At 52.4% G+C, this 11231-nt stretch overlaps 1 protein-coding gene across 1 annotated transcript; it reads left to right on the forward strand.

Moving 5' to 3' along the window:
- Positions 1-2515: 2515 nt before the first annotated feature.
- On the forward strand, positions 2516-4647 carry LOC135513388 (uncharacterized). Its single transcript, XM_064936313.1, has 4 exons — positions 2516-2807; positions 3073-3196; positions 3390-3732; positions 4465-4647. Exons 1-4 carry the CDS (start codon positions 2516-2518, stop codon positions 4645-4647), a joined length of 942 nt encoding a protein of 313 aa, XP_064792385.1.
- The last annotated feature ends 6584 nt before the right edge of the window (positions 4648-11231 follow it).

The following is an 11231-nucleotide window of genomic DNA, read 5'->3' on the forward strand; positions in this document are numbered from 1 at the left end:
CACCTCAAGCTGAACCTCGGCAAGACGGAGCTGCTCTTCCTCCCATGGAAGGACTGCCCGTTCCATGATCTCGCCATCACGGTTGACAACTCCATTGTGTCCTCCTCCCAGAGCGCTAAGAACCTTGGCGTGATCCTGGACAACACCCTGTCGTTCTCAACCAACATCATGGCGGTGGCCCGTTCCTGTAGGTTCATGCTCTACAACATCCGCAGAGTACGACCCTGCCTCACACAGGAAGCGGCGCAGGTCCTAATCCAGGCACTTGTCATCTCCCGTCTGGATTACTGCAACTCGCTGTTGGCTGGGCTCCCTGCCTGTGCCATTAAACCCCTACAACTCATCCAGAACGCCGCAGCCCGTCTGGTGTTCAACCTTCCCAAGTTCTCTCACGTCACCCCGCTCCTCCGCTCTCTCCACTGGCTTCCAGTTGAAGCTCGCATCCGCTACAAGACCATGGTGCTTGCCTACGGAGCTGTGAGGGGAACGGCACCGCAGTACCTCCAGGCTCTGATCAGGCCCTACACCCAAGCAAGGGCACTGCGTTCATCCACCTCTGGCCTGCTCGCCTCCCTACCATTGAGGAAGTACAGTTCCCGCTCAGCCCAGTCAAAACTGTTCGCTGCTCTGGCCCCCCAATGGTGGAACAAACTCCCTCACGACGCCAGGACAGCGGAGTCAATCACCACCTTCCGGAGACACCTGAAACCCCACCTCTTCAAGGAATACCTAGGATAGGATAAGTAATCCTTCTCACCACCCCCCCCCTTAATGATTTAGATGCACTTTTGTAAAGTGGCTGTTCCACTGGATGTCAGAAGGTGAATTCACCAATTTGTAAGTCGCTCTGGATAAGAGCGTCTGCTAAATGACTTATACAGGGGGTACTGGTACAGAGTCAATGTGGAGGCTATATACAGGGGGTACTGGTACAGAGTCAATGTGGAGGCTATATACAGGGGGTACCAGTACAGAGTCAATGTGGAGGCTATATACAGGGGGTACCGGTACAGAGTCAATGTGGAGGCTATATACAGGGGGTACCGGTATAGAGTCAATGCGTAGGACTCCTCAACAGGTCTCCTCAACAGGACTCGTCAACAGGACTCCTCTGTGTTTTCAGGCCGCTGGTCTTTATGTGACTGAGTATGATATCGGGTTTGAGCTAGCTGCTACATGTACATTAGTGCATGAATAAGCTGCTCCAGCCCCGTGGGGAATAGGTTTTAAAATGTGCTGGCATTTATCAGGACCTCTATCAGCTGCACGGCACACACACACACACACACACACACACACACACACACACACACACACACACACACACGCTCGCAGCGAGAGCCCCTGCTCTGGAGAGGCGTTATCTGAAACAATCAGCCATAAGGCCTCTTTAATAAGACCTTCATGTTGGAGACCGTTAGAGGTACACAGCCCTCATAGAGGAGGGTGTTCATCTGATGCCCAGGTCAAGTGGTGATGTTGGTGCTTCAGATCAGAGATGCTCCCCTGACCTGCCTGGGTCTGGTGCTCTCCTCCGCCCTCCTCCTCTCTCTCTCCCTCCTCTCCTCCGCCCTCCTCCTCTCTCTCTCCCTCCTCTCCTCCTCTCCTCTCCTCTCCTATCCTCTCCTCCGCCCTCCTCCTCTCTCTCTCCCTCCTCTCCTCCGCCCTCCTCCTCTCTCTCTCCCTCCTCTCCTCCTCTCCTCTACTATCCTCTCCTCCGCCCTCCTCCTCTCTCTCTCCCTCCTCTCCTCCTCTCTCCCTCCTCTCCCTCCTCTCCTCCTCTCTCCCTCCTCTCCTCTCCCTCCCCGTCCCCCTCTCCTCTCCTCTCCTATCCTCTCCTCCACTCTTCCTCCTATCCTCTCCTCCTCTCTCTCTCCTCTTCTCTTCCTCTACTCTTCTACTCCTCTCCTCTCCTCTCCTATCCTCTCCTCCACTCTTCCTCCTATCCTCTCCTCCTCTCTCTCTCCTCTTCTCTTCCTCTACTCTTCTACTCCTCTCCTCTCCTCTCTCCTCTCCTCTCCTCCTCTCCTCCTCTCCTCTCCTCTCCTCTCTCCTCCTCTCTCCTCTTCTCCTCTCATCCTTTCCTCTTCTGGTGTTCTATTTAAGCCATAGATTAACAATCAGCACACCTCTCCTGTGCTGAAGTGTGATGTTTCATTTCTCAATCAAAGTTTCTACAGACAGGTAGCCTATTGAATAACATAATTTAAACATGTGTAAAATGCATCGTCCAATCACAACGTCTGACTATGCCCACACATACCTGTACATGTCTCTATTTTTAATACCCTCAAACAACAAATAAATGTCTCTATTTTAACACCCTCAAATACCAAATAAATATTTATATTTTAATACCCTCAAACACCAAAAAAATATCTATATTTTAACAACCTCAAACACCAAATAAATATCTATTTTTTAATACCCTCAAACACCAAATAAATATCTATATTTTAATACCCTCAAACACCAAATAAATATCTATATTTTAATACCCAAAAACACCAAATAAATGTCTCCTCTCGCCGAGTTCCCCCCGCCTCCTCTCGCCAAGTTCCCCCTGTCTCCTCTCGCCGAGTTCCCCCCGCCTCCTCTCGCCAAGTTCCCCCAGCCCCCTCTCGCCAAGTTCCCCCCGCCTCCGCCTCCTCTCGCCAAGTTCCCCCAGCCCCCTCTCGCCGAGTTCCCCCTGCCCCCTCTCGCCGAGTTCCCCCTGTCTCCTCTCGCCGAGTTCCCCCCGCCTCCTCTCGCCAAGTTCCCCCAGCCCCCTCTCGCCAAGTTCCCCCGCCTCCGCCTCCTCTCGCCAAGTTCCCCCAGCCCCCTCTCGCCGAGTTCCCCCTGCCCCCTCTCGCCGAGTTCCCCCAGCCCCCTCTCGCCGAGTTCCCCCTGCCCCCTCTCGCCGAGTTCCCCCTGCCCCCTCTCGCCGAGTTCCCCCTGCCCCCTCTCGCCGAGTTCCCCCAGCCCCCTCTCGCCGAGTTCCCCCTGCCCCCTCTCGCCGAGTTCCCCCTGCCCCCTCTCGCCGAGTTCCCCCTGCCCCCTCTCGCCGAGTTCCCCCAGCCCCCTCTCGCCAAGTTCCCCCGCCTCCGCCTCCTCTCGCCAAGTTCCCCCAGCCCCCTCTCGCCGAGTTCCCCCTGCCCCCTCTCGCCGAGTTGCCCCAGCCCCCTCTCGCCGAGTTCCCCCAGCCCCCTCTCGCCGAGTTCCCCCTGCCCCCTCTCGCCGAGTTCCCCCAGCCCCCTCTCGCCGAGTTCCCCCTGCCCCCTCTCGCCGAGTTCCCCCAGCCCCCTCTCGCCGAGTTCCCCCAGCCCCCTCTCGCCGAGTTGCCCCAGCCCCCTCTCGCCGAGTTCCCCCAGCCCCCTCTCGCCGAGTTCCCCCTGCCCCCTCTCGCCGAGTATCCCCTGCCCCCTCTCGCCGAGTTCCCCCTGCCCCCTCGCCGAGTTCCCCCAGCCCCCTCTCGCCGAGTTCCCCCAGTCCCCTCTCGCCGTGTTCCCCCAGCCCCCTCTCGCCGAGTTCCCTCAGCCCCCTCTCGCCGTGTTCCCCCTGCCCCCTCTCGCCGAGTTCCCCCAGACGACTCTCGCCGAGTTCCCCCTGCCCCCTCTCGCCGAGTTCCCCCTGCCCCCTCTCGCCGAGTTCCCCCCGCCCCCTCTCGCCGAGTTCCCCCCCGCCTCCTCTCGCCGAGTTCCCCCGCCCCCTCTCGCCGAGTTCCCCCTGCCCCCTCTCGCCGAGTTCCCCCAGGCCCCTCTCGCCGAGTTCCCCAGCCCCCTCTCGCCGAGTTCCCCCAGCCCCCTCTCGCCGAGTTCCCCCAGCCCCCTCTCGCCGAGTTCCCCCAGCCCCCTCTCGCCGAGTTCCCCCAGCCCCCTCTCGCCGAGTTCCCCCAGCCCCCTCTCGCCGAGTTCCCCCAGCCCCCTCTCGCCGAGTTCCCCCTGCCCCCTCTCGCCGAGTTCCCCCTGCCCCCTCTCGCAGAGTTCCCCAGCCACCTCTCGCCGAGTTCCCTCAGCCCCCTCTCGCCGAGTTCCCCCAGCCCCCTCTCGCCGAGTTCCCCCAGCCCCCTCTCGCCGAGTTCCCTCAGCCCCCTCTCGCCGAGTTCCCCCAGCCCCCTCTCGCCGAGTTCCCCCAGCCACCTCTCGCCGAGTTCCCTCAGCCCCCTCTCGCCGAGTTCCCCCAGCCCCCTCTCGCCGAATTCCCCAGCCCCCTCTCGCCGAGTTCCCCCAGCCCCCTCTCGCCGAGTTCCCCCAGCCCCCTCTCGCCGAGTTCCCCCAGCCCCCTCTCGCCGAGTTCCCCCAGCCCCCTCTCGCCGAGTTCCCCCAGCCCCCTCTCGCCGAGTTCCCCCAGCCCCCTCTCGCCGAGTTCCCTCATCCCCCTCTCGCCGAGTTCCCCCAGCCCCCTCTCGCCGAGTTCCTCCAGCCCCCTCTCGCCGAGTTCCTCCAGCCCCCTCTCGCCGAGTTCCCCCAGCCCCCTCTCGCCGAGTTCCCCCTGCCCCCTCTCGCCGAGTTGACCCAGCCCCCTCTCGCCGAGTTCCCCCTGCCCCCTCTCGCCGAGTTCCCCCAGCCCCCTCTCGCCGAGTTCCCCCAGCCCCCTCTCGCCGAGTTCCCCCAGCCCCCTCTTGCCGAGTTCCCCCTGCCCCCTCTGGCCAAGGTGTTCCATGACTGAAACCTTCTCCATATCACACACTGCTTTGATGATCAATACTTCCATATGCTATGAGGATGGTCCATGCTTCCATTCTGTACATAGACGGATTCCTTTGTCTAGAGTCAATAGACAGGTAGGAGAGGCAATATGACAATCCGGTTATCCAGGTTTAAGAGAAGGCTGGCCGAGGTGAGACTCAGCCCTGTTCTATTACTACTAACAAAATGAAGAAGGACACGTGTTTAGGTGAGACTCAGCCCTGTTCTATTACTACCAACCAAATGAAGAAGGATACATGTGTTTAGGTGAGACTCAGCCCTGTTCTATTACTACCAACCAAATGAAGAAGGAAACATGTGTTTAGGTGAGACTCAGCCCTGTTCTATTACTACCAACCAAATGAAGAAGGATACATGTGTTTAGGTGAGACTCAGTCCTGTTCTATTAGTACCAACCAAATGAAGAAGGATACATGTGTTTAGGTGAGACTCAGCCCTGTTCTGTTACTACCAACCAAATGAAGAAGGATACATGTGTTTAGGTGAGACTCAGCCCTGTTCTATTACTACCAACCAAATGAAGAAGGATACATGTGTTTAGGTGAGACTCAGCCCTGTTCTATTACTACCAACCAAATGAAGAAGGATACATGTGTTTAGGTGAGACTCAGCCCTGTTCTATTACTACCAACCAAATGAAGAAGGACACATGTGTTTAGGTGAGACTCAGTCCTGTTCTATTACTACCAACCAAATGAAGAAGGATACATGTGTTTAGGTGAGACTCAGTCCTGTTCTATTACTACCAACCAAATGAAGAAGGAAACATGTGTTTAGGTGAGACTCAGTCCTATGTATTTATTTAGTGCAGATTTTAGATGAATTCCCAATTCTGATCGTTTGCACTATTATTGGCTCATGATCTGATTTATCAAAATACCAATTAGTGTCAAAAGATCAGATTTGGTCTGTCTGTGTAAATGCTGCCTTACTGACTTGAATTGTCTTCAAGAGGCCCCCAAAAAACACTGAAAAAAACAGTGTTTGTTTCAATTTCCTTTACCATTATTTACCTAGGCAAGTCAGTTAAAACTCTAATTTACAATGATGGCCTAGGAACAGTGCCTTGTTCAGAACGACAGATTTTTACCTCGTTAACTCGGGGATTAGATCTGGCAACCTTTCGGTGACTAGTCCAACGCTCTAACCACTAGGTTACCTGCCGCCCCTACCATCAAAAGGTAGGTACCAGTCTATATATCACGTTGTTCACAGACGCTCAAACAAAGTTTAACATTACAACACAATACAGTTTATCACATAATTAGTTCTCTTTGAAACACTTACTGCAAACAGAAGAAGAAGAAGAACACATTGAAGGTGCCATGTAGCCAAGATAAGGAAACATGAAATACAAGAAATACTCAGTCAGTATATATATAAAAATTAAAATAAATAAATATAAAAAAATTAAAATAAAAAAGTAATTAAAAATTAAAATGTGAATTTGTCTCATTTTTGCTTTGCGTTCTTCATGCTTCTATTGAAATGGGAAAAAAGCTTGGTTTATTAGCAGAAACTGCATCCATTTGGAAAGAGCCCAGCTAACTTCCTGTTTCTTCTCAGCTAGAGGAACGGCGTGAGCTACTTCCTCCCTGTTCCATTCGCTGAAATGAAAGGAAGATGCGGCGTGTGACTCCATCCTCAGATCAGCAGAGGAACATGTCTCCAACATGGCACCCTAATCCCTATGTAGTGCACTACTTTTGACCAGAGCCCTATGTTCCCCTGGTCTAAAGTAGTGCACTATAAAGGAAATAGGGTGCCATTTGGGACACGAGCCCATGTAGGACTCGCATGCAGAACACCACCCAGCCCGTCAGGAAATGAAACAACTTCCTAATTAGTTTCCTAAATCTATCTTGTCATCAGCACTACTTTTGACTAATCCCATTTATTTGGGTGGGGGGGGGGGGGGTAATGATCACATGCACGGCGTATTTGTCGACCCCCTCCCCACTACCACCCCAGCATCAACATTCATACACAGGCATACCCCCTGCTCTCTCCCCAGCCGCCCCCCCCCTCTCCACTGACAATCTCTCCTCTTAAAACAGAGTTATATTATTCCAGCCTCTAATTATCTAATTAAACAGGGAAGTCAGTAGCGTGTCCTGGCTTTGAAGTTCTGCTGACGGCCAGGGTGGGATTGAAATGGACCTGCCCTCCTCACAGTTTACACATCAGTCCTGCTGCTATGGTGGAGCAGCCGGAGTCCGGGCTTGATCAAAAGCTGCCTACGCAGGACCGGAGGAAGGACAGGGGAGGTAGAGGGAGGTAGGAGGAGGCAGGGGGAGGCGTGGGGGAGAGGAGGCAGGGGGAGGCGTGGGGGAGAGGAGGCGGGGGGTGCAGCAGGGTCCCCTACTGCTGGCCTGCTCTGATGATAAAGGTCAGCCCAAACCGTGCAGTTGGGGCCTGTGGTTTAACTTGCTTTTTGTTTTTAGGCCTCCCTCATAGTCCAAGATGGCCCCACTTTGGCTGTGTTCACACAGGCAGCCCAATTCTATTGTATTCACTAATTGGTCTTTTGACCAATCAGATCAGCTCTGAAAAATATCTGATGTGAAAATCTCTGTTGTGATTGATCAAAGCCCTGTTGAGGATTAATTTTCCTGGTTTAATTCCAACAGGGCTTACTGGAATAATACCAGGGAAATCACCCCATCAACCCCTGGCCAGCTGGCTGTCCCTGTATTGAACTGCCACTCTTCATGGGGAAGACGAGAGGAAGACAAGGTACAGTCTGCATTATCTCTTCATGGGGAAGACGAGAGGAAGACAAGGTACAGTCTGCATTATCTCTTCATGGGGAAGACGAGAGGAAGACAAGGTACAGACTGCATTATCTCTTCATGGGGAAGACAAGGTACAGTCTGCATTATCTCTTCATGGGGAAGACGAGAGGAAGACAAGGTTCACATAGCATTATCTCTTTATGGGGAAGACGAGAGGAAGACAAGGTACAGTCTACATTATCTCTTCATGGGGAAGACGAGAGGAAGACCAGGTTCAGTCAGCATTATCTCTTCATGGGGAAGACAAGAGGAAGAAAAGGTACAGTCTGCATTATCTCTTCATGGGGAAGCAGATAGGAATACAAGGTACAGTCTGCATTATCTTTTCATGGGGAAGAAGATAGGAAGACAAGGTGCACTCTGCATTATCTCTTCATGGGGAAGACGGGAGGAAGACAGGCTACAGTCTGCATTATCTCTTCATGGGGAAGACGAGAGAAAGACAAGGTACAGACTGCATTATCTCTTCATGGGGAAGAAGATACGAAGACAAGGTACAGTCTGCATTATCTCTTCATGGGGAAGATGAGATGAAGACAAGGTTCACACAGCATTATCTCTTCATGGGAAAGATGAGAGGAAGACAAGGTACACCCTGCATTATCTCTTCATGCAGAAGACGAGAGAAAGACAAGGTACAGACTGCATTATCTTTTCATGGGGAAGAATAGAGGAAGACAAGGTACAGTCTGCATTATCTTTCTGGGCCATGGTTATGCTGAGGTGGACATGAGCTCCCTGAGGTAGAAGAGCAGGGCAGGAAGGTGTATGTGTTTGGGGGCAGAGAAAGAGACAAAGTAAGGAAAAGTGGTTCGACTGACAAGATGTCAGTAACTTTGTGGAACAAACGAAGACCAGGGACAAGCTAGGAAGACCAGGGACAAGCTAGGAAGCCCAGGGACAAGCTATGAAGACCAGGGACAAGCTAGGAAGACCAGGGACAAGCTAGGAAGACCAGGGACAAGCTAGGAAGACCAGGGACAAGCTATGAAGACCAGGGAAGCGCTAGGAAGCCCAGGGACAAGCTAGGAAGACAAGGGACAAGCTAGGAAGACCAGGGACAAGCTAGGAAGACCAGGGACAAGCTAGGAAGACCAGGGACAAGCTAGGACCAGGGACAAGCTAGGAAGACCAGGGACAAGCTAGGAAGACCAGGGACAAGCTAGGAAGCCCAGGGACAAGCTAGGAAGACCAGGGACAAGCTAGGAAGGCCAGGGACAAGCTATGAAGACCAGGGACAAGCTAGGAAGCCCAGGGACAAGCTAGGAAGCCCAGGGACAAGCTAGGAAGACCAGGGACAAGCTAGGAAGCCCAGGGACAAGCTAGGAAGACAAGGGACAAGCTAGGAAGCCCAGGGACAAGCTAGGAAGACCAGGGACAAGCTAGGAAGACCAGGGACAAGCTAGGAAGACAAGGGACAAGCTAGGAAGACCAGGGACAAGCTAGGAAGACCAGGGACAAGCTAGGAAGACCAGGGACAAGCTAGGAAAACCAGGGACAAGCTAGGAAGACCAGGGACAAGCTAGGAAGCCCAGGGACAAGCTAGGAAGACCAGGGACAAGCTAGGAAGCCCAGGGACAAGCTAGGAAGCCCAGGGACAGAAGAAGGAAGTCCTGTCAGCCTGTTCACGACGAGCTTCCCCGTCTCTTAGATATTCAAATTAGTCCACTCAATAAGCTCCAAATGAGTTCACTGGACATCTGTGTATTTGTGATCGAGCTATGGAAGCAGTCAGAGGTGTGGACTACATTCGGAGTGGTATGTATTCTGGTCTCAGTCATTCTCTCCTCAACAGCCTCCTGTGTCCCAACAGTGGGATCATGTAGTCAAGACAAGCATGCAGGATAGTAGAGGAGAGGAGAGCCCTCTGATGGGATGGAGAGGGCCTGAGCTCCCGGACGGGGCCTCCGCGGGGCCACTACAGGGCCGGAGGAACATGTCCCTGGCTCTCCCTGGTTCTCCCTGGACAGGCATAATGACTTTATCAGGATTTAAGCCGCGTTGCACAGCTCTCTTTCTCTCTCCCTCCCTTTTTCCCTCATACACACAGGATCACCACTTCCTCTCAACTCAACCCATCTCTCTCTCTCTCTCTCTCTCTCTCTCTCTCTCTCTCTCTCTCTCTCTCTCTCTCTCACTCTCTCTCTCTCTCCCTTCACCAGGTGATCAGAGCACGGGGACCTGGGCCCGCACCGGACTCATTCCACCTCACAATAGAGAGAAGAAGAATAGGAACAGTGGCCCCCTGTGCCCCAACCGGTCTCCCTCTTCCTCTCTCTCTCTCTCTCTCTCACTCTCTCTCTCTCTCTCCCTTCACCAGGTGATCAGAGCACGGGGACCTGGGCCCGCACTGGACTCATTCCACCTCACAATAGAGAGAAGAAGAATAGGAACAGTGGCCCCCTGTGCCCCAACCGGTCTCCCTCTTCCTCTCTCTCTCTCTCTCTAGTCTCTCCTCTCACTCCCACTTGAGAGCCTCCCACCATGGCTACGGAGACATAGTAATTTGACCTCATCATATCTGTTTCTAAACCAGCAGGCCAGAGCTCTCTGTCTCTCTGGACTCTCCTCTCCTCTCCATTCAGCTGAGGCCGTTTTGGACGGTATTCATCTGGGGCAGAGACGCATTGACTTCTGGGACGGCTCCACTTAAATACGTCTCACTACATTTATGAATGTAGGATTATATAATGCTACTTTAGACAGGGTTTTACTAGAGGCAAAGATCATTTAGAAATGGAAAATGGCCCTAAAACCAGAGAGGGGAAAGGGGAAAGGTGAGTCCAGGAGGGGGTCAGCTTATCTTGGCTCGGCCCAGGCAGCCAATCGAAAGATCCCACTCCCACAACAAAAACAGGCAGCCCTTAAACTGTCTGTGACTGAAATACTTACCAGAAAGCTCATCAAAATCAGGACATACTCATCTATATTTCATGTTTTACTTGTTCTCCCTTCTCACTTTGCTGCCGCTGCTCTCTCTCTTTCTCTCTCCCTCTCTCTCTCTCTCTCTCTCTCTGTCTCTCTCTCTCTCTCTCTCTCTCTCTCTCTCTGATCTCTGATCTCAGAATGCTCGTATTACAGTAAAGCCAGAGTTCACTTCAATATAAGTGAAGTGGTCAAAAACCATAACGGGAGAAACTTCCTCTTCCGCGTTTGAATTATAACGCTTTCTAGAACTGTCGTGAGTTTACGTTGCCTTGGCTTTCAATTCATTTTCAATTCATTTTCAATTGCATTATACGGCAGGCAGGTCTGTGTTTTATAAAACTAATCACATTCGCAATGTTGAATAACCTTCCATTGATCCACAAAGGCAACTGTCAACGTTGTTTCCACGTCATTTCAACCCCCCCCCCCTCAATCCCCCCCCTTTTTTTTAAATCAGACACAGCGGTTGCATGAAGAACCAGTGTATCTTTAATTAAATGTAGAACATGTATCTTTAGTCAAAGTCTATGATGAGTATTTCTGTCTATCTGGCGTAGCTTTCTATAATTCCTCCGGATATTTTGGAGGCATTTCTGAACATGGCGTCGATGTAAACCGAGATTTGTGGATCTAGATATGCATATTATCAAACAAAACATAAACGTATTGTGTAACATGTCATATGAGTGTCATCTGATGAAGATTTTCAAAAGGTTAGTGATTCATTTTTATCTCTAATCCTGCTTTTGTGACTCTATCTTTGGCTGGAAAAAAATGGCTGCGTTTTTCCTTTGATTTGTGGTGGTCTAACATAAATATA

Source organism: Oncorhynchus masou, chromosome 24, assembly GCF_036934945.1.
Source record: "Oncorhynchus masou masou isolate Uvic2021 chromosome 24, UVic_Omas_1.1, whole genome shotgun sequence".
Lineage (NCBI taxonomy): Eukaryota > Metazoa > Chordata > Actinopteri > Salmoniformes > Salmonidae > Oncorhynchus > Oncorhynchus masou.